Source organism: Scyliorhinus canicula, chromosome 6, assembly GCF_902713615.1.
Source record: "Scyliorhinus canicula chromosome 6, sScyCan1.1, whole genome shotgun sequence".
NCBI lineage: Eukaryota > Metazoa > Chordata > Chondrichthyes > Carcharhiniformes > Scyliorhinidae > Scyliorhinus > Scyliorhinus canicula.
The window spans coordinates 209,334,670-209,359,003 of NC_052151.1; the positions used below are offsets into that span (position 1 = coordinate 209,334,670).

Genomic DNA, 24,334 nt, shown 5'->3' on the forward strand with positions numbered 1-24,334 from the left:
AAAATAGAGTTTGGCCACAACTGTTTTCTGTGGTTGCAAAATCCACAAACCAACCACTCTCTGTGGGTGAAGAAATTTCTCCTCATCTGAGTCCTGGATGGTCTGCCCTGTATCCTGAGACTATGATGCCTAACTCTGGACACTCTCTCCATCGGGAAGATGCTTCTTACATCTACCTGTCTAGTCCTGTTAGAATTTGAAAGGTGCCTATGACAGTCCCCTCATTCTTCTAAACTCCAGCATACAATCCTAACCAACTAATTTCTCCTCATACATCATTCCTGCCATCGCAGGAATAAGTTTGGTAAGCCTTTCTGCACACTATAGCAAGAATATCCTTTTTGACCAAAACTGCATACAATATTCCAGATGGGGTCTCACCAGGTCCTATATAATTTCAGCAAGACATCCATGCTCCTGTATTCGAATCCTCTTGCAATGAAGGCCAGCATACAATTTGCCTTCTTAGGAACATAGGAATTAGGAGCAGAAGTAGACAATTGAGACAACTAGATTGAAGTAGACAATATTCAATCAGATCATGGCTGACCTCTTCCTGGTCTTGGGTCCACCTTCCTTCCTGTTCCCCATATTCCTTTAACCCTTTTAAAAAATCCCATCCATTGACTCTATCGACACCACCCGCTGCCTGGGGAAAGCGGGCAGCATAATCAAAGACCCTCCCACCCAGCTTACTCAATCTTCTAACTTCTTCCATCGGGCAGGAGATACAAAAGCCTGAGAACATGCACAAACAGACTCAAGAACAGCTTCTTCCCCGCTGTTACCAGACTCCTAAACGACCCTCTTATGGGCTGACCTGGCTAATACTACACTCCTGTATTCTTCACCCGATGCCGGTGTCTTACGTATTTACATTGAGGACCTTGTATTGCCCTATTATGTATTTTCTTTTTTTTATTTTCCTTTCTTTTTATGTACTAAATGATCTGTTTGAGCTGCTTGCAGAAAAATACTTTGCACTGCACCTCGGTTCATGTGACCATAAACAAATCCAATCCAATCTATCTTTCTCTTGAAACCATTTAATGATTTGGAATCATCACACAATGAGACAGCGAGTTCCACAAATTCACCACCCTCTGCGCACAATTGTGCCTCCTCATCTCAGTTTTAAATCTACCATCTCTCAACCAATATATCTGTGACCTCTCGTTCTAGATTGGCCCACAAGGGGGAACATTTGGTCTACATTTACATTATCAATCCCTTTTAGTATTTTATACACCTCGATCAGATCCCCTCTCATCCTTCTAAACTCCAGCGAGTATAAGACCAAACTGTTTAATTTCTTCTCATATGTCAATCCTTTCATCCCTGGAATCAATCTGGTGAACCTCCTCTGAACTGCTTCCAATACCACCACATCCTTCCTCAAATAAGGAGAGCAAAACTGGGCACAATACTCCAGATGTGGTCTCACCAACACGTTATACAAATGCAACAATGCTTCTCTACTTTTATACTCCAGTTGTTTTGCAATAAACGCTAACATTCCATTTGCCTTTCTTACTACATTTTGTACCTATATACCGACTTTCTGCGATTCAAGAACAAAAGACACCCAGATCACACTGCCCAGTCGCCTCTTGAATCTGCTTTCCATTTAGATAATTTGCCTGACAATTGTTTCAGCCAAAATGGATATCCTCACACTTATCCACATTTAACTCCATCTGCCAAATTTTGGCCCAATTTCCTAACTATATCCGTCTGTGAAATCTGTATCTTATTTCACTGCCTGCTTTCCCACCGATTTTAGTATCCTCTGCAAATTTTGCTGTGTTACACTCTGTCCCTGCTTGCAGATCATTTATATAGATTGTAAACAGTTGAGGTCCAAGGACTGAACCCTGCGGCACCCCGTTAGTTATACTTCGCCAGCCAGAGAAGGAGCCATTTAACCCAACCCGCTGCTTTCTGTCAGTTAGCCAATCCTCAATCCAATCTAGTTTTCTACCCCCAATCCTCTTCTAGATCAATCATTTATGTGGCACCTTGTCAAAAGCCTTCGGCCTGCTGCACCTGAATGCTTACTTTCAGCGACTGGTATATGAGGACACTCGGGTCTCGTTGCACATTCCCCTCTCCTAATTTTTGGCCATTTAGATAATAATTTGCCTTCCTGCTACCAAAATGAATAACCTCACATTTATCCAAATTATACTGTTTCTGCCATTCATTTGCCCACTTACTCGAGTTGTTTAAATCACACTGAAATATCTCTGCATCCTCCTCACAGCTCACCCTCCCACCCAGGGAGTGTCATTTGCAAATTTGGAGATATTACATTTCTTTCCCTCATCTAAATCGTTGATATATAATGTGAATAACTGGACTTCCAGCACCAATCCCTGCGGTATCCCACCCGTCACTGCTTGCCATTTATAAAAATACCTTTTAATTCCCAATCTCCCAGTCTTTGTTTCCTGTCTGCCAACTAGTTTTCTGTCAATCTCAATACACTGCCCTTAATACCATTACACGCTAATCTTTTCTGTGGGACTTGTTGAAAGCCTTCTGAAAGTCCATATAAACCACATCCACTGGCTTCCCTTCATCAACTGTATTAGTTAAATCCCCGAAGAGTTCCAGTAGATTTGTCAAGCACGATTTTCCTTTCATAAATCCATGCTGACTCTGTCTAATCCTACAACCGTTTTCCAAGTGCTCTGCTGTAAAATCTTTGCTAATGGTTCTAGAATTTCCCCACTACCGACGTCAGGCTGACTGGTCTATGAGTCCCTGCTTTCAATCTATCTCCCTTTTTAAATAGTGGGGCTACACTAGCTACTCTCCAATCTGTAGGAACTGTTCCAGAGTCTATAGAATCTTGGAAGATGTCCACCGATGCATTTACTATTTCTCGGGCCACTTCTTTAAGAACTCTGGGATGTAGATTATCAGGCCTTCAATCCCATCTATTCTGCCATATCATTTCTCGACTAATACTGATATCCTTCAGTTCCTCCCTCTCACTAAAGCCTGTATTCCCCAACATTTCTGGTATTTTATTTGTGTCCTCCTTCGTAAACACTGAACCAAGATAGGCATTTAATTGGCCAGCCATTTCTTGGTTCCTCATTATAAATTCCCCTGTTTCTGACTGTGAGGGACCTACATTTGTCTTCACCAATCTTTTTCTCTTCACATACCTATGGGAGGCATGAAAGCCGAGCAAGGTGAAGTGAACTGGGATACTAGGCTAGGGGATAGATCAATAGAGAAATAGTGGGAGATATTTAAAAGGATATTTCTATCTCCAGTTCTTAAGTTCCCTGCAAGCTTGCTTTCATACTCTATTTTCCTCTTCTTAATCAACCTCTCGGTCCTCTTTTGCTGAATTCTAAACTGCCCCCAATCCTCAGGTCTGTTGTTTCCTTGACCAATTTGGATGCTTCTTCCTTGGATATAATATTGTTTCTAATTTCTCATGTAAGCCATTCTTTGGCCACTGCTTCCCCAGTGATTATAACTTCACCAAATTCCTCTCTCCCCTTCACCTCCCGATTTACAGATATTACGGGAATGTTTCTTGTCCTCTATGGTGAATACAGAAACAAAATATCCGTTTATTTCTTCCACCATTTGCTTATTACCTACGCTTAACTCCCCATCCTCACTCTCCAGAAGACCAACACTCACTTTATACTTGCTCTTTTTCTGTTTAAATACCTGTAGAAACACTTGTATTCTATTTTTACATTTCTAGCTCGCTTTCTCTTGCTAATTTCTTTCTCCTGGTTAACCTTTTAGTAATTCTCTGCCCCTCTTTATATTCTCCCCAATCACCAGACCTGCCACTCATCTTTACGTAGTTGTACGTGTTTTTCTTTAAGGTTAATGCTGTCCTTAACATTTTTAGTTAACTATGGATGATGGCTCTTCCCTTTTAGAGGAGATAGATATATCCCTTTAACTCTCTCCCACTGTTTCTCTATTGATCTATCCCCTAGCCTAGTATCCCAGTTCACTTGACCTTGCTCAGCTTTCATTACCACATGGTTGCCCTTATTTAAGTTTAAAAGATAGTCTTAGATCCACTCTTCTGTCACTCCTGGTGTGGTCGCTGTCACCTGGGAGTGCTTAATCTGGTCACATTACACAATGCCAAATCTAAAATAACCCGCTGTCTGGTTGGCTCCAAGCGTGTTGCAGGTTACTCCTCAGCCAGGTTACTACTGCCGAACTGGTTTTTCCAATTTACGTGAGATTAAAGTCATCCATCCGTGATTATTGCCATTTCTTTATCACAAACACACAATATTTGTATATTTTGCCTTGCATTGTGGTTACTGTTAGGGAGCCTGTAGACCACTCCCAACTCGTGACTTTTTTCCCCTTCTGTTAGCCTGATTAATATTATTTCTTCTCCACCAACCCATCCCGAACCATCCATCTCTCTGTCTTCAGGCTGGAGGAAAACAGATTGTCAGATTCTTGTGCTGAGAATCTCGCCTTCGCTGTCAGTACTAACTGGTCACTGAAGGATCTGAACCTGAGTAATAATAAACTGGGAGATTCTGCAGTGAGACTATTGTCTGTGGCTCTAAGGAATCCGGAACGCAAAATCCAGAAACTGGGGTAGGTAACGACCTGTGTGAGATTGTGATAATGAATCCAGAAACTGGGGTAGGTAACGACCTGTGTGAGATTGTGTTTACAATAACACAATGCCTGACACTGTACATTAACATTACAATCAGTAAGAGCATTGGTAATAAGCTCTGGGATTCATCCAGATTCATATTGTCTCTGATTTCCAGACTGGCTGACGCCTGTCTCACAGGTTCTTGTGCAGAGGTTCTCGTCTCCATTCTCGATACAAACCAGTCACTGACGGATCTCAACCTGAGCAGTAATAAACTGGGAGATTCAGGAGTGAAACTATTGTGTGGGGCTCTGAGGAAACCGGACTGTAAAATACAGAAACTGGGGTAAGTACCAGATTGTGTAAGATTGTGTTTATATAGAGAACGTAGAACAGTACAGGCCCTTCAGCCCACAATGTTGTGCCGATCATTTATCCTAATCTAAGATCTAAGACCTTCAATTAACTGCTGTCAACGTGCCTGACCAAGAGTCACTTAAATATCCCGAATGACTCTGACTCCACCACCTCTGCTGGCAGTGCATTTCATGCACCCACCACTCTGTGTGTAAAGAACCTACCTCTGACATATCCCCTATACCTTCCTCCAGTCGGTGGTAGGATCGGTCAGAGTCAGCATGGATTTATGAAAGGAAAATCATGCTTGACAAATCTACTAGAATTCTTCGAGGATGTCACCAGGACAGTTGATGAAGGGGAGCCAGTGGATGTGGTTTACATGGATTTTCAGAAGGCTTTCGACAAGCCCCACATAAAAGATTAGCGTGTAATGGTATTAAGAGTAGTATATTGAGATTGACAGAAAACTGGTTGGCAGACAGGAAACAAAGACTGGGAGATTGGGAATTAAAAGGTCTTTTTATAAATGGCAAGCAGTGACGGGTGGGATACCGCAGGGATTGATGCTGGAAGTCCAGTTATTCACATTATATATCAACGATTTAGAGGAGGGAAAGAAATGTAATATCTCCAAATTTGCAGATGACACAAAGCTGAATGTGAGGGTGAGCTTTGAGGAGGATCCAGTGATCTTTCAGTGTGATTTGAACAAGTCGAGTAAGTGGGCAAATGAATGGCAGAAACAGTATAATTTGGATAAATATGAGGTTATTCATTTTGGTAGCAGGAAGGCAAATTACTATCTAAATGACCATAAATTAGGAGAGGGGAATGTGCAACGAGACCCGAGTGTCCTCATGCAGTCGCTGAAGGTAAGCATTCAGGTGCAGCAGGCCGAAGGCTTTTGACAAGGTGCCACATAAATGATTGATCCAGAAGAGGATTGGGGGTAGAAAACTAGATTGGATTGAGGATTGGCTAACTGACAGAAAGCAGCGGGTTGGGTTAAATGGCTCCTTCTCTGGCTGGCGAACTGTAACTAGTGGGGTGCTGCAGGGGTCAGTCCTTGGACCTCAACTGTTTACAATCTATATAAATGATCTGCAAGCAGGGATAGAGTGTAACACAGCAAAATTTGCAGAGGATACTAAAATCGGTGGGAAAGCAGGCAGTGAAGATAAGATACAGATCTTCTTTCAAAGTCAGCGATTTAGCCCTGTGCTAAACCAGCCCCGAGAACTCTAACAGATTTGTCAGACATAGAATTTCATAGAATTTACAGTGCAGAAGGAGGCCATTCGGCCCATCGAGTCTAAACCGGCTCTTGGAAAGAGCAACCTACCCAAGGTCAACACCTCCACCCTATCCCCATAACCCAGTAACCCCACCCATCACTAAGGGCAATTTTGATCACTAAGGGCAATTTATCATGGCCAATCCACCTAACCTGCACATCTTTGGACTGTGGGAGGAAACCGGAGCACCCGGAGGAAACCCACGCACACATGGGGAGGATGTGCAGACTCCGCACAGACAGTGACCCAAGCCGGAATCGAACCTGGGACCCTGGAGCTGTGAAGCAGTTGTGCTATCCACAATGCGACCGTGCTGCCCTCCCTTTGAAGGAGCCTTTGACAAAGTCTTTTTATGCTTACCTTGTATATATCCCTGCCTCCGGTGATTCCTGAAAGATCACCACCAATGCCTCAACAATTTCCTCAGCTATCTGTTTTAGATAGTGTAGTCCATCAGGTCCAGGTGATTTATCCACTTTCAGACCTTTCAGTTTCCCCAGAACCTTCTCCTTAGTGATGGTCACTGCACTCACCTCTGCCCCCTGGAGCTCTGGCATCCCACTGCTGTCTTCCACCATGAAGACTGATGCAAAGTAACTATTCAGTTCCTCTGCCAATTCTTTGTTTCCTGTTATTACTTCTCCAGCCACATTTTCCAGTGGTCCAATGTCTATTTTTGCCTCTATCTTACCTTGTATATATTGAAAAAAACTCTTCCTATCTTCTTTTATATTACGAGCTAGCTTGAATTCATATTTCATCCTCTCCCTTCTTATTGATCAGCCATGATCTAATTGAATGGCGGAGCAGGCTCGAGGGACCAGATGGCCTACTCCTGCTCCTAGATCTTATGTTCTTATTGCTTTTTTAGTTGTCCTCTGCTCGCTTTTAAAGGCTTCCCAATCTGCTGGCTTCCCACTAATCCTCTCCATTTTGTATGCTTTTTCTTTTGCTTTTATGCTGTCCTTGACTTCCCTCGTCAGCCATGGATGCCTCGTCCTCCCCTTCGCATGTTTCCTTCTCCTTGGGATGAATTTCTGTTGTGCCTCCTGCATAACCCCCAAAATTCCTGCCACTTCTGTTCCACTGTCTTCCCTGCTGGGCTCTTTTTCCAATCAACTCTGGCCAGCTCCTCCCTCATGTCTTTGTAGTTACCCTTATTTAATTGTAATAACGTTACATCTGATTGCAGCTTCTCCCCCTCAAACTGCAGGGTAAATTATATCATATTGTGGCCACTGCTCTCTCAGGGTTCCTTCACCTTAAGTTCCCTAATTAAGTCTGCCTCATGACACATCACCAAATCCAGAATTGCCTCTTCCTAGCTCTGTCACAAGCTGCTCCAAAAAAACAGTCTCTTAGACATTCCACAAATTCCTTTTCTTCGAATCCACGACCAACCTGATTTTCCCAGATCACCTGCATATTGAAGTCCCCCATGATTATTGTAATATTGCCTTTTTTTCGGATCTCCTGATTTATTTTCTGCCTCACATCCTGACTGCAAGGGGGCCTGTACGTAACTCCCATCGGGGTCTTTTTACCTTTGTGATTCCTCAACTCTACCCACAGAGATTCTATGCTTTCTGATCTTATATCGCTCCTTGCTATCGATTTAACTTAATTCCTTACTCACAATGCAACCCCGCAACCGTTGCCCACCTGCCTGTCCTTTCGATAGGGCATATATCCTTGTACATTTAGATCCCAGCCCCGATCCCCTTGCAGATGCCCAAATCGTACCAGCTGATTTCAATGTGCGCACAAGCTCGTTTACCTTGTTCCGTATACTATGGGTATAAAGGTATAATGTCCTCAGTCCTGCATTGACCACCTCACACTTGTCACCTTTTTTGCTCTGCCTGATGGTGATGTTGTTCTCTTATTTTTGTTCTCTATTTCCCCTTCAGTTATGACACCTTCTAAGCAAGCGCTCTGGTTCCCATCCTCCTGCCATACTAGTTTAAATCCTCCCGAGTGACACTAGCAAACCTCCTAGCCAGGATATTGGTGCACCTCCAGTTTAGATGCAACCCGTCCTCCTTGTACTGGTCCCATCTACCCCGGAAGAGATCCCAATGGTCCAGAAATCTGAAACCCTCCCTCCTACACCACCAGTTTAGCCACGTGCTTAGCCGCACTATCCTCCTATTTCTAGCCTCACTGGCATGTGGCACAGGGAGTAATCCGAGATTACAATCTATGACATCCTGCTTCTCTTACTGCCTAACTCCCTGAACTCCTTCTACACGGTAAATGAAAAAGCCCTGGGGAAAATTGATGTACAGAGAGATCTGGGTGTTCAGGTCCATTGTACCCTGAAGGTGGCTGCGCAGGTCAATAGAGTGGTCAAGAAGGCATACGGCATGCTTTCCTTCATCGGAAGGGGTATTGAGTATAAGAGTCGGCAGGTCATGTTACAGTTGTGTAGGACTTTGGTTCGGCCACATTTGGAATACTGCGTAGGGTTCTGGTTGCCACATTACCAAAAGGATGTGGATGCTTTGGAGAGGGTGCAGAGGAGGTTCACCAGGATGTTGCCTGGTATGGAGAGTGCTAGCTATGAAGAGAGGTTGAGTAGATTAGGATTATTTTTATTGGAAAGACTGAGGTTGAGGGGGGGGACCTCCATTGAGGTCTACATAGTCATGAGAAGTGTAGACAGGGTGGATAGCAAGACGCTTTTTCCCCAGAGTGGGGGACTCAATTACTAGAGGCCACGAGTTCAAGGTGAGAGGGGAAAAGTTTAAGGGAGATATGTGTGGAAAGGTCTTTACACAGAGGGTGATGGGTGCCTGGAACGCATTGCCAGCGGAGGTGGTAGAGGCGGGCAGGATAGCGTCATTTAAGATGTATCTAGACAGATACATGAATGGGCAGGGAGCAGAGGGATACAGATCCTTAGAAAATAGGCGACAGTTTTCGACAGAGGATCTGGATCGGCGCAGGCTTGGAGGGCCGAAGGGCCTGTTCCTGTGCTGTAATTTTTCTTTTTTCTTCTTTGTTCTTTGCAGGATCTCACCACTCCACCTCCCTATGTCGTCAGTACCTCTGTGTTCTACGACCTCTGGCTGTTCACCCTCCCCCTTCAGGGTGTCTTGTGTTCGTTCAGAGACATCCTTGACCGTGGCACCAGGGAGGCAACATACGATCTTGGAGTCTTTTCACTGTGCCCCTTACTATAGAGTCCCCTATAACTATCTCTCTTCTGCAATTTGCCCTCCCCTGCTGAGCAACTGAGCCATTTCTAGTGCCACTGTTCTGGCGCCTGTTGTTTTCCACTGATAGGCTATTCCTCCCCAACAGTATCCAAAATGGTATATCTTTTTGAGAGGGGGGGACAGCCACAGGGGATTCCTGCACTGATTGCCTGCCCTTTCTAGCAGTCACTCATCTGTCTGCATGCACCGCGGGTGTGACCACGTCTCTATAACTCCTATGTATAATGTTTCCCGCCACCTCCATGCTCCTAGGTGCACACAACTGGTGCTCCAACTGCTGCTTCAACCAAACCACGTGGTCTGTGAGGAGCTGCCATTGGTTACATTTCCTGCAGACGTAGTCGACCGGAACGCTGGAAGTGTCACAGATCTGCCACATCTCACAGTTAGAGCACTGCACCCCGCTGAGTTACATTTATGCACTAGTTAATTAATTCAAAATAAATAACTTAAATTGTTATTAGATTAAGTTACAATTAACTATATGGCCCTAGCGCTAGATTGTTACTATAAAATTAAATGCTAAATAGTAATCTCTGCCCTCAAGATTAGTTACTCCTCTAAGTAACTAAGGCAGCAGGGTAGCATGGTGGTTAGCATAAATGCTTCACAGCTCCAGGGTCCCAGGTTCGATTCCCGGCTGGGTCACTGTCTGTGTGGAGTCTGCACGTCCTCCCCCTGTGTGCGTGGGTTTCCTCCGGGTGCTCCGGTTTCCTCCCACAGTCCAAAGATGTGCGGGTTAGGTGGATTGGCCATGCTAAATTTCCCGTAGTGTCCTAATAAAAAAGTAATGTTAAGGGGGGGGGGGTTGTTGGGTTACGGGTATAGGGTGGATACGTGGGTTGAGTAGGGTGATCATGGCTCGGCACAACATTGAGGGCCGAAGGGCCTGTTCTGTGCTGTACTATTCTGTGTTCTGTAGTTAGTTAATTAGTTTTAATTAGTTTTTTCAATGCTTTTTTTTCCCCCACAGTTAACAGATTCCCTACCAGCCAATCAGGTCACAGCTTTACTGTGATGTCACTTCAGTGTCTTCCCCCCACAATTTGAAAAGTTACTTGTATCACTTACCTTCCCCGGATACTCTCTGGATCTCTCCCTGCAGATTACCAGTTCCAAAGCCAGAAGAAAGAAAACAAAACAAAACGGGAAAAGCACCTCTTCATACCCTGCACCGAATTACCACACAGTTCCAAATTTCAATTCTCACTCAGGCTTTCTCTATGAGGCTGTCTCTACTTCACATCCGCAAATCAAAATCATTATTAATAATATTTATAAATTCTACATTATTATCAGGGTGCTATTAATGAACATATAGTAGCTTGGTTATGAAGAATTTGAGTATTGCTGAAAAAGACATGCTGATGTCGCTTTCCGTCTTGCACTCATCAGAAAGATAAGAATGCCACATTTCCAAGGGACTATAAATATACTGCATGATAAACAAGGTGCTGATAGGTTGACAAATGGATTCTGGCAAAGACATGGACACGGAGAACACACCAGGAACAGTTAGCCCAAAGCTTTTGTTTCAATTTAATGAGGACAAGTTGACTTTTGTTGACATATTCCATAGAGAATGTACCAAGGGTCAGTGACCCCAAACTTTTTCTTAATTGGAAAGGTTGAATAATTGGACAAATTCCTATTGTCTCCAGAGAACTGGACTCTGCCAATGAATGTACACAGCTTCTAGCTGTGTAAGTGCCTCACGGTAGCATGGTGGTTAGCATCAATGCTTCACAGCTCCAGGGTCCCAGGTTCGATTCCCGGCTGGGTCACTGTCTGTGTGGAGTCTGCACGTCCTCCCCGTGTGTGCGTGGGTTTCCTCCAGGTGCTCCGGTTTCCTCCCACAGTCCAAAGATGTGCGGGTTAGGTGGATTGGCCATGCTAAATTGCCCGTAGTGTAAGGTTAATGGGGGGATTGTTGGGTTACGGGTATACGGGTTACGTGGATTTAAGTAGGGTGATCATTGCTCGGCACAACATCGAGGGCCGAAGGGCCTGTTCTGTGCTGTACTGTTCTATGTTCTAAGTGAGTCTGATTCATCTTAAATTTGTTGTTGGTGTAATCCCAAGTGTGTCAAGACTTGCAGTAACAACAAATTTAAAATCATCAGTCTGATTCGCAATGTGGTTTACTTAGACTTGCTCGAAGTTCCATATCTTCAGAGGCAGGGCCCAGTCCAGTTCTCTGTAGGCAAAATAAATGTGTCCAGCCAATTTTGTCTTTTCAGTTGAACGAAAGCTTGGGGTGACTGCCCTTTTGTGTATTTTCCATGGCAACACCTTGACCGACCAGAGTCAACTTACCATCTGATCAACGTCCTGTTTCTCATGCAGTATAAATTGTTGTTTTCTTTGAAATTTGGGGCGAGATTCCCCAGCCATTCACTGGCAGTGAGATTCTCTAATCCCACCGGCAGCCCACCCCTGCCCATGGATTTCCCAGCGGTGTCGGGTGGCTTCAGTAATAATAATAATCGCTTATTGTCACTTCAATTAAGTTACTGTGAAAAGCCCCTAGTCGCCACATTCCGGCGCCTGTTTGGGGAGGCCGGAAGGGAATTGAACCCGCGCTGCTGCCTTGTTCTGCATTACAAGACAGCTATTTAGCCCACTGTGCTAAACCAGCTCCAATAGGAAATCTCGATCACAAGCAGCAGAGAATCCTGCCACCAGCGAACGGCACACCAAATTCTCTGTTTTTGCTAGGAGCAGTAGCAGGCGGACTCACAACTGAGAATCCCGGCCTTTGTATTCTTGCGTCTGTCCTGATGAGTGTAAGATAAAAAGCTTTGACAGCATGCCTTTTCTCAGCAATATTAATAAACACTACATTATCATTAATATTGCAATGATGTGAATAAAGACTGTACATTCTTATTAGTGTTTATCAATATTATTACTGATAAGTATCAATGATAGTATTATTATGCACTGGGATTGCTCCTTATTTAAATTATCTCTGTGTTTCTGATCTCCAGGCTGAGTGCAGTGAGTCTCACAGCCTCTTGTGCTGAGGATCTAGCTTCCACTCTCCATGCAAACTCAGCCCTGACGGTTCTAAATCTGAGTTATAATAAACTGGGAGATTCAGGAATGAAATTATTATCTGCAGCCCTGAGGAATCCAGACTGTAAAATACAGAGACTGCAGTAAGTGGCATAATGTGTGAGATTGTGTATATATAATAACGGAATGTGTGACACTGAACATTATTATTAATGTCGGTAAGCGTGCTAATGATAAGTATGGTGTTTTGTTCGTATTGTTACAATCCTCTGGCTGGATCCTGGGTTATGGGGAAGATCTGGTTCGGGACCGATCAGATTTTCACTAAAGTAGTTAAAGACAGGGTTTTCCAGCTCTTGCTGCCAGCGGAAACTTCTGTTCCTCCAAAGGTGATGCCCTGCGGTGGATACTCTTGACAGCCGGACAGGCAAACCACGCAAAACACCATGGACTATTGCGGAACTGGAAGATCCCACCGGTGGCCTGCCGATCCATCTTTGCCACCGGAAAACATGCCGTCGAGGGGAAGCCGGAAAATTCCACCTAGGATTTGAGATTTAAGACTCCTGCAAAGGAATAAAGTCACAAGATTCTATGGGTTTGGAACAAACAAAAATAAACTTACTGTAAAAGTTCAGAAGATAAAACAATTCCCAACATCTATCTTATATTATTGGTAAATATGAGTTACATTTGAATTAATAGGAAAATTGGTCAAATGCACCACACTGCACAATAAATGACAGGTACAACCAAAAATGTATTTCACAAATTTCTCAACAACCCATCCAGATGTTAGACATACTGTGAGCTAGTCAATCTCACTGAAACACCATCTATCTCTCAATGTTTTCAACTTCACCTTCGAAGATCTTGCCTTGAAATTATCTCCAAAAGTCACTCCAATTCAGAGATAGAACAAAGAACAAAGAAAATTACAGCACAGGAAAAGGCCCTTCGGCCCTCCCGGCCTGCGATGATCCAGATCCTTTATCTAAACTAAATATCCCAGGGTATAGATGCTTCAGGAGGGATAGAGAGGGAGGTAAAAGGGGTGGAGAAGTTGTATTACTGGTCAGAGATGATATCACAGCTGTGATTAAGGAGGGCACGATGGAGGATTCGAGTATATTTGTATATAAGGAGCAAGAGGGTAACTAGACACTCAAAGACAAAGGGAATTTATGCGTGGAGTCAGAGGAAATGGGTGAGATTCTTAATGAGTACTTTGCATTGGTATTCACCAAGGAGAGGGACATGATGGATGTTGAGGCTTGGGATGGATGTTTAAATACTCTAGGTCAAGTCAGCATAAGGAAGTGGGAGGATTTGGGTATACTAAAAGGCATTAAGGTGGACAAGTCCCCAGGTCCGGATGGGATCCATCCCAGGTTACTGAGGGAAGCGAGGGACGAAATAGCTGGGGCCTTAACAGATATCTTTGCAGCAGCCTTGAGCACGGGTGAGGTCCAGGAGGACTGGAGAATTGCTAATGTTGTCCCTTTGTTTAAGAAGGGTAGCAGGGATAATCTAGGGAATTATAGACCTGTGAGCTTGACGTTAGTGGTAGGCAAACTGTTGGAGACGATACTGAGGGATAGGATCTATTCACATTTGGAAGAAAATAGACATCAGTGATAGGCAGCATGGTTTTGTGCAGGGAAGGTCATGTCTTACAAACCTAATAGATTCTTTGAGGAAGTGACAAAGTTGATTGATGAGGGAAAGGCTGTAGATGTCATATACATGGACTTCAGTAAGACGTTTGATAAAGTTTCCCATGGCAGGTTGATGGAAAAAGTGAAGTCGTATGGGGTTCAGGGTGTACTAGCTAGATGGATAAAGAACTGGCTGGGCAACAGGAGACAGAGAGTAGTGGTGGAAGGGAGTGTCTCAAAATGGAAAAAGGTGACTAGTGGTGTTCCACAGGGATCCGTGCTCGGACCACTGTTGTTTGTGAAATACATAAATGATTTGATTTATGAGTGGGAAAATTGATGTACAGAGAGATCTGGAGTTCAGGTCCATTGTACCCTGAAGGTGGCAATGTAGGTCGATAAGAGTGGTCAAGAAGGCATACAGCATGCTTGCCTTCATTGGACGGGCTATTGAGTATAAGAGTCGGCAGGTCATGTTCTATAGGACTTTGGTTAGGCCACATTTGGAATACTGAGTGCAGTTATGGTCAACAGGATGTTGCCTGGTATGGAGGGTGCTAGCTATGAAGAAAGGTTGAGTAGATTAGGATTGTTTTCGTTGGAAAGACGGAGGTTGAGGGGGGACCTGATTAAGGTCTACAAAATTATGAGAGGTATGGACAGGATGGATAGCAACAAGCTTTTGCCAAGCGTGGCGGTGTCAATTACAAGGGGTCATGATTTCAAGGTGAGAGGGGGAAAGTTTAAGGGAGATGTGCGTGGAAAGTTTTTTTACGCAGAGGGTGGTGGGTGTCTGGAACGCTTTGTCAGCGAAGGTGGTAGAGACGCGCACGATAGCATAATTTAAGATGCATCTAGACCAGGGGTGGGCAAACTACGGCCCGCGGGCCGCATGCGGCCCGCCAAAGGTCTTTATGCGGCCCACCAAGATCAAGTCTTTTTTTTTTTTAAATGTTTTTTTTTAAAAAAAAAGGTTAATGGGGGGAGCTGTTGGGTTCCTGGTATTGGGTGGATACGTTGACTTGAGTAGGGTGATCATTGCTCGGCACAACATGTGTTTCATGTGAAGTTTCTACATTAAAATATTAATTAATAAAAATTAATTGCTTTTTTTTTCTTTAAAAACCTTTTATTTTGGCTATTTTAAATATTAATTATTTTACTTAATATACTATGCGGCCCTTTAAAATTGTGAACTTCTGAATGTGGCCCTTGCACGGAAAGTTTGCCCACCCCTGATCTAGACAGATATATGAACTGCCTTACCTGCTACACTTCTCGCATTAAAACAAATGCACCTCAGACCACCTGTCCCTTTGCGTTCATCACCTCTTCCCTGTCTACTCTTCCCCTTAGTCACATTGAGTTTATTATCTAGTACCTTACTAGATAATCTAGTATTATTATCTAGTTTATTATCTAGTACCTTACTGGCTTTAGTTGTTGCCTCTTTATTGACCTCTAACTTCCTAATCTGGTTCCCATCCCCCTGCCACATTAGTTTAAAATCTCCTCAACAGTGTTAGCAAAAGCACACCCGAGGACATTGGTTCCAGTCCTGCCCAGGTGTAGACCATCCGATTTGTAATGGTCCCACCACCCCAGAACCGGTTCAAATGTCCCAAAAAATCTGAACCCCTCCCTCCTGCACCATCTCTCAAGCCACATATTCATTCTGACTATTGTTGAATTTCAAACCTGACTGTCTTGTGGCACTGGTAGCAATCCTGAGATTACTACCTTTGAGGTTCTACTTTTTAACTGATTTCCTAACTCCCTAAATTCTGATTGTAGGACCTCATCCCGTTTTTTTACCTATATCGTTGGTGCCTATATGCACCACGACAACTGGCTGTTCACCCTCCCCTTTCAGTATGTCCTGCAGCTGATCTGAGACATCCCTGACCCGTGCACCCGGGACTCAACATACCATTCGGGAGTCTCATTTTCGACCATAGAAACGCCTGTCTACTCCCCTTACGAATGAGTCCCCTATGACTATAGCCCTGCCAGTCTTTTTCCCGCCCTTCTGTGCAGCAGAGCCAGCCACAGTGCCATGAGCCTGGCTACTACTACCTTCCCCTGGTGAGTCATCTCCCCCAACAGTATCCAAAATGGTATACCTGTTTTGGAGGGAGATTACCGCAGAGGACACCTGCACTGCCTTCCTGCTCTTTCTCTGCCTTTTGGTCACCCCTTCCCTCTCTCCCTCACCAATCCTAATCTGCGGTGTGACCAACTCACTGAACGTGCTATCCACGACCTCCTCAGCATCGCGGATGCTCCGAAGTGAGTCCATCCGCAGCTCTAGAGCTGTCATGCGGTCTAACAGGAGCTGCAGCTGGACACACTTCCCGCAAATGAAGGAGTCAGGGGCATCGGCCGCGTCCCTGAACTCCCACATTGAGCACGAGGAGCATAACACGGGTCTGGGATCTCCTGCCATTTTTACACTTTACCTTAACTGATTACAAATGTATCAAATAATGAATAAGGGAAAGGAATAAGGATTTTACTTACCAATCCGAATACTTACCAACACACGAAGAGTTAAATTTCTCCCAGCTACTGCTAATTGGAGCACTTTCCTTACCAGCTAATCAGGACACTGCTTTGCTCTGATGTCACTCTTCAATGTAAGTTTTTAAAGAGATCTTCAACAGCAGCCCACCTCACAGGGCTTCAAGCTCACTTTCCTAGATTTGTGTTCCCTCGATTGCCAAGTACACTCTGGTATTAACTTATAAATGCAATTTCAGAGCGCTGGACATTTCCAAGCAGCGCACCACTGCTCCAAAGGGGTTCTTCTGCCTCAATGGTCCGCAGCACAATGTCAACAACCTTCAGCTGCATTCGAGCAGCTTCCAGCCTCCTCTCCAGTCACCTTCAAGTCTACTAACTACAGCTCTTTTTGTTCTTAATTGGGACTTCTTATCTTTGCCCCTTACACTGGGACATTTCTTGGCTGACAGATTGACTCACCCAAACTGACCATCAGTAAGCTTTTTATTGCTAAGTACATCATTTTAGTATCTCTCTCCATTTTGTATATATATATTTATTTCTCTGGTCCACAGGTTGTGTGATACTGGTTTCTCAGCTTTGAGTATCCAGGATCTTGCCTCTGCTCTCAGTACAAACCGGTCACTGATAGAGTTGGACCTGGGTCATAATAAATTGTGTGACGCAGGAGTGAAGCACCTGTCTGAAGCTCTGAAGAACCAGAACTGGAAAATACAGAAACTGCGGTGAGCATCTTACTGTGCGGAATCTTACTGTGCGGAATCTCACTGTGCTGAATTCTGAGTTCAATAACTGTCCGGCACCGTACACCATCAGTCAAAATCGAAGTATGAGCCGTGGACCTTGCTGCTGAGTCAGAACATTGTGGGTTGAAGTGTAACTCCAGATACTTAAGCAGAAATGTCTCGGCTGATACTCCAGCGCAGTATTGAGAGAGTGCTGCATGGTCACAGCTGTTATCTTTTGGATGACACTTTACATCAGAACATTGGAACAGGAGTAGGCCATTTGGCCCTTTGAGCCTGCTCCACTATTCAGAAGATCACAGCTGATCTGCTGGTGGTCTAAGCTCCATGTTCCTGTCTGCCCTTCAGAACCCTCGACTCCCTTGTCTAAAACGATCTGTCTAACTCTGCCTTGAATAAATTCAATGACCCAGCTTCTACTGCTGTCTGCCTAAAATAATTCCACATATAGTGACCTTGGGAGAAAGAAATTCTCCTCATATCCCGCCCCCCTCCCCGCTTAACAAGAATCTGTCCATTCCTGCCTTAAAAATATTCAAAGACTCTGCTTCCACCATCTTTTCAGGAAGAGAGTTCCAAAGACTCACCCCATCATGTATCCACCTGAGCAAGTCGCCCCAGGATCTTGCATGTTTACCTCTCATTCTTCTGAGCTCCAGTGGGTTTCGGCCTAACCTGTTGAATCTTTCTTCACACGACACCCTCCTCATCACAGCAATGTGTCCAGGGAACCTTCGCTGAACTGTTTCTAAAGCTGTTATATCATTTATTTAAAATTGAGACTAAACTGTACACCAGTTGTAGTCTCACCAAGACTATATCTAGCTGCAGTAAAATATCCCTACTTTTATATTCCATTTTCCTTACAATAGACTCCATTATTCCGTTTATCTTCCTAATCACTTGCGGTGCCTGCAAATGAATTAGTGATTCGTGTACCAGGCCACCCACATCCCTCTGCCACCCGCATCCCTCTGCCACCCGCATCCCTCTGCCACCCGAATTCCTCTGCCATCCGCATCCCTCTGCCAACAAGTTCGACAATCCTTCTCCATGTAAATAGTACAATGATGTTTTATTCTTCCTGTCAAACTGAACAAATTCACACTTACCCATGTTACATTCCATCTGCTAAATTTTTGTCCACTCACTTTAAAGCGATGCCCATGTGTCGGGTGGATGTAAATGATACTCTGGCACTCGAGAGCAGGAGAGTTAGTTCCTGTAGCCTGGCCAATGTTTCTGCCCTAGTCCGCATCACGTCAACAAAAAAGATGAAATGACAAAATTTAAGGACTCCCCAAAACATCCAAGAGATTGTTTTGTGAGACACGTTGGTCTCCGTGGTAATATGTAATGTTGAGAGGACAACATCAACTGATAATTTAGCACCATTAACATCTTGACACTTCGGAAGATGTTTCAGAATAAGATCAATGTGATACTGAACCACAGAAAGAGATATTACATCAGATGACCAAAAGCTTGGTGTAAGAGATCAGTTTTAAAGAAGGTTTTAAAGAAGGAAAGTGAGATGGAGAGCTGTAGGGAGGCTACAGAGCAAATGCTGGAAAATGGGAGTGGACTAGATCGGTGCTTGATGGCCAACGCAGATGCTATGGGCCGAAGGGCCTTTCTCTGTGCTGTAAATCTCTGAGGGTGTTTCAAAGCTTGGAGCCAAGGCGACTGAAGACATGGGGCCATAACGACTGGCTCCTCAGTGTCGCATTTGGGAAGTAAATCAATGAAGTGCTGGGAAATCTCTCTCAGGCTCCCAGGTAAGGGTTAACCCAGCAATGGTCCAAATGGACTAACTTTCACTGGATAATTGCTCTGGGCTGGGAACCATTTGAGAAAGTAATTTAAATTGCCAGTTTCGGATGGTTCTCCAGTTTTAAAGAGTTACTCTGAAAGAGTTAGAAGGAAAAGGAAAACTTTGAGCGTCAGAGTAACTATTAAAGACCCAGACCGAGATCCACATTGCACATACCAACCCCACCTCGGCAGATGTCCGAATCCCCAACCCCCCACCCTCTTACATCTTGTTCACTTACCTTTGTAACTTACCTTCTCCCTCTCCTGGTCCATTTAAACTCGCCTGCTTTACAGCAGCTTGTGCTGTTAAAGGGAGTGGGTGTCTTCCTTCCACTTTCTGATGGAGCCTCAGAGCTGCTTCACTGTTCCTTTCTTACCTGGCCTGAGTGAGGAAGGTGAGGCGAGTCTGGGTTTGGAAATACAGCAAAGGTAACCCAGTGATCTCCACTCTGAGGAAGCCACGGGTCTACAAAGCCACCAATGGTGCAGCAATTAACCATTGGGGGTGGGTCAGAATTAGAGGAGTGCAGTTATGTTGTGAGGATAGATTTGGAGGGTTGGGCCTGTATTCATTGGAGTTCAGAAATGAAAGGTCAATCTTATTGAAACATGTATAGGATCCTGGTGGACTGAGGTGAATGCTAAAAGGATTTTCTCCTTGTGGGTGACAGTTGAATGGGGACACAGTTTAAAAATAAAGCGTCTCCCGATGGAAATGAGTATTTTTATTCAGAGATTGAGAGTCTTGAATTTTCTTCCCCAGAGAGCCGAGGAGACAGGGTCATTGAGTATTTTAAGGCTGAGTATGATTATTTCTTAATTGACAAGTGAGTTAAAGGATGTAGAAGGTGGACAGGAAAGTGGACTTGAGGCCACACTCAGACCCGTCATGATCCTATTGAATGGTGGAGCAGGCTCAAGGGACTTGGCTTACTCCGGGTGTTAACTGGCAGATTCCTGAGAGTCTGTGTCAGTCAGCAAACACAGGGGTAAAAGGGAAATGGGACTTGCTGTGATTTAAGGCACAGCAGTAGAGTTCAGAATGACCTACAGTTTAGAGGGTAGAATGTGGGAGACTAACCAGGAGTGCATGGGAATGATTGAGCCTTGAGATAATTAAAGCATGAGCAAGGATTTCAATAGCAGATAAGCTGAGGCAGAGTGAAGTTGGTTATGTTGTGGAGATGAAAATAAACAGCTCCGCATGGCAACATTATGATGCCAGAAGCTCATCTCTGGATCAAATGTGATACTCGGCTTGCAAAATCTCAGACATTTTCCAGAGAGAGGGATAGAGTCGGTAGCCAGGGAAAAAGGGTTTGGAGCAGGAATTAAAAAATGAAATGGTTTAAGACTTCCTCAATACTTAATTCGATGAAATTTCTGCTCGTTCAGTCCTGAATTATAGCGGCATGGTAGCAGTGGTTAGCACAGGTGCTTCAGAGCTCCAACGTCCCAGGTTCGATTCCTGGCTTGGGTCACTGTCTGTGCGAAGTCTGCACGTTCCCCCCCATGTGTGCATGGGTTTCCTCCGGGTGCTCCGCTTTCCTCCCACAGTCCAAAGATGTGCAGATTAAATGGATTGGCCATGATAAATTGCCCTTCGTGTCAAAAAGCTTGGGTGGGGTTACTGGGTTACGGGGATAGCGTGGAGGTGTGGGCTTGGGTGGTGTGGGACTCTTTCCAAGAGTCTGTGCAGACTCGATGTGCTGAATGGCCTCCTTCTGCACTGTAAATTATATGGTTCTATGAATGTGAAATAAGCAGTCTGATCATTTATCAACAGGTTTGGTGAGGTAGAGCTGAGTCAAGACATTTATATGTGAAAACATACGCTGTGATCATAAAACAAGAGGAGGAATATGCTATTCGACCCCTCGAATCTGCTCTGCTAATAAGTAATATGATTGATATGACTGTGGCCTTCAAACTGCATTTTCCTGCCTGCTGCCACTCCCCCATCCCCATGAACCCTTAACTCCCTTCAGATCACGAAAGATGTTCATTGATAATAAGTCTGTCTGCCTGTCGTTTACTGTCAGTGTTCATGTTACTTATAAAAACTACATTATTGGTAAGTTATAGTGATGTCAATTAGAAGTTTGGGATTTACCTCCATTCCCATTATTTCTCGTTTCTGATCTGCAGACTGGATGATACCCGTCTCTCAGACTCGTGTATCAATGATCTCGTCTCTGCTCTTGGTACAAACCGATCAGTGAGAGGGCTGAACCTGGAGTCAAACTCCTTCACAGACAAATCCATCCCTCAGCTGCAAAAACTCATAACAAACTGTAGCAGCCTGAAACGGATCGAGTGAGTGGCTTTTATTAAATGATTAAGTTAATAATTAAAATAATAATGGGATTCAATCACTTCTTTGAGAAATATTTGTCTGTAATTGTTATTAAGATATCCCAGTATCCCTGTTATTTTTACTGTTGTTCAATCTTGTTCAATCTAAAATTTCTTTCAGGCTGTGGAAGAATCGGTTCAGTTTAACTGGAGAAAATCGACTGAAGTCACTCCAGGGTATAAGACGAGGACTGAGTGTGGAGCTGACGTCATGTTAAATTACAGACATCCCTGCTCTCATCCTGTGAACATTTTTCTCTGATTTCCTATCCGTCCCCTTTAACCGGCCAGGCTCCAGGTTGAAATCCTATTGGCCATTTCCCAGTTTCCAGCTGGAGCTGAGTGAGTGTCATCTCCCATTGTGACATCAGAGGCCCAGCATCAGGGTCACCAGACTCCGCCTCCTGACCCCACCAGACTCCGCCTCCCAGCCCCACCAGACACCACCTCCCGACCCCACCAGACTCCGCCTCCCGGCCCCACAGCGCTGCTAACTCTAACCCTGCACCCTCGTATTCTCTCATATTTGTCATTCTTTACTGTCAGAAGATACCGAATACTCGTCTGAAATAGCAGAGGTGGAAGTTGTTCAGCCGCTTTTCCTGGCAAGTATAAATGGTCTATGCTTCGCTCCGGTAAAGGAAGATGCTGGCAATATAAGCCTTGTACATGTACAGCTTTGTATTTTCAGTTAGTTGTTGTTGGTCCACACTCGACTTATCAGCTTTGTCTTGATACCTGCAGTCTTGACAAACCTGGGGTTGATTTCAGCATCAAAGGCTAAATTGCTGATAGTTGTTGATCGAAGGTATGTGAAGTTTTGACATTCTCCAGAGTTATTGATGGAAAGTAGAGCCCTGGCCCATAACTTAGATCTTCCTGAGGATTAATTTCAACCCAAATCTCTTGTGTACAAACACACAGATTAGGAGCAGGAGTAGGATACTCGAGCCTGCGCCACCATTCAATAAGATCATGGCCCGTCTGATTGGAACTTCAACCCCACATTCTTGCCTTCTCCTGATAACCTTTCACCCCCTTGATAATGAAGAATCTCTCTATCTCTGTCTTAAAAACATTCAAAGACTCTGCTTCCACTGCCTTTTGATGAAGGGAGTTCCAGAGACTGTCAACCCTCTGAGGGAAACTATTTCCCCTTTCTCTGTCTTAAATCAGCAACCCTTTAATTTTTAACAGTGACCCTTAGTTCTAGATTCTCTGACAAGAGGAAACCTCCTCTCCACATTCACTCTGTCAGTACCCACAAGGATCTTAAAGGTTTTGATCATTTCACCGCCCACTCTTCTAAACTCTAGTGGATACAAACCAATCTCTCCAACCTTTCCTCCTAAGACAACCTGCCCATTCCTGGTATTGGTCCAGTAAACCTTGGGACCTCTTCTAACACATTTACATCTTTCCTTAAATAAGGAGACCAATCCTGTGCACACTACTCCAGATGTGGTGTCACCCAGCCCTGTACAACTGAAGGTAACTTCCCTCCTTTTGTAGTCAATTCCCCTCATAATAAATAACCCAACTCCTTAGCTGAATCTTGACCACACACATCGGGCTCTGATTAGCGTCACAGTCAGTGCTCTGATTGCTACAGTTAATAATGACACTGTTGAACATAGAACATAGAGAAATACAGCACGATGTTGTGCCAAACTTTTGTCCTAGGTTAATCATAGATCATAGAATTTTGGACACTAAGGGCAATTTATCGTGGCCAATCCACCCAACCTGCACATCTTTGGATTGTGGGAGGAAACCGGAGCACCCGGAGGAAACCCATGCACACACGGGGAGGATGTGCAGACTCCACACAGTGACCCAAGCCGAAATCGAACCTGGGATCCTCGAGCTGTGAAGCAATTGTGCTACCCACAATGCTACTGTGCTGCCCTTAAGAACAAATTAATCTACACTCCATTATTCTACCGTAATCCATGTACCTATCGAATAGCTGCTTGAAGGTCCCTAACGTTTCGACTCAACTACTTCCACAGGCAGTGCATTCCATGCCTCCACTACTCTCTGGGTAAAGAACCTACCTCTGACATCCCCCCTATATCTTCCACCATTTACCTTAAATTTATGTCCCCTTGTAATAGTTTGTTCCACCCAGGGAAAAAAGTCTCTGACTGTCTACTCTATTCCCCTGATCATCTTATAAACCTCTATCAAGTCGCCCCTCATACTTCTCCGTTCTAATGAGAAAAGGCCTCGCACCCTCAACCTTTCCTCGTAAGACCTACTCTCCATTCCAGGCAACATCCTGGTAAATCTCCTTTGCACCTTTTCCAAAGCTTCCACATCCTTCCTAAAATGAGGTGACCAGAACTGCACACAGTACTCCAAATGTGGCCTGACCAAGGTTTTGTACAGCTGCATCATCACCTCACGGCTCTTAAATTCAATCCCTCTGCTAATGAACGCTAGCACACCATAGGCCTCCTTCACAGGTCTATCCACTTGAGTGGCAACTTTCAAAGATATATGAACATGAACCCCAAGGTCTCTCTGCTCCTCTACATTGCCAAGAACCCTACCGTTAACCCTGTATTCCGCATTCATATTTGTCCTTCCAAAATGGACAACCTCACACTTGTCAGGGTTAAACTCCATCTGCCACTTCTCAGCCCAGCTCTGCATCCTATCTATGTCTCTTTGCAGCCGACAACAGCCCTCCTCACTATCCACAACTCCACCAATCTTCGTATCATCT

The 24,334-nt window shown here is 44.4% G+C and overlaps 1 protein-coding gene across 1 annotated transcript in view; it reads left to right on the top strand.

The window, feature by feature from the left end:
- The window catches only part of LOC119968002 (NACHT, LRR and PYD domains-containing protein 3-like), a 41,800-nt gene extending 18,455 nt beyond the window's left edge, over positions 1–23,345 (top strand). Inside the window, exons 4-9 of the mRNA XM_038801103.1 lie at positions 4,435–4,605; positions 4,788–4,958; positions 12,479–12,649; positions 17,242–17,412; positions 21,397–21,564; positions 21,725–23,345. Of these exons, the coding sequence (XP_038657031.1) occupies positions 4,435–4,605; positions 4,788–4,958; positions 12,479–12,649; positions 17,242–17,412; positions 21,397–21,564; positions 21,725–21,821 (949 nt within the window). The 3' untranslated portion in view covers positions 21,822–23,345. The remainder of the gene's footprint in view (positions 1–4,434; positions 4,606–4,787; positions 4,959–12,478; positions 12,650–17,241; positions 17,413–21,396; positions 21,565–21,724) is intronic.
- Positions 23,346–24,334: the final 989 nt, after the last annotated feature.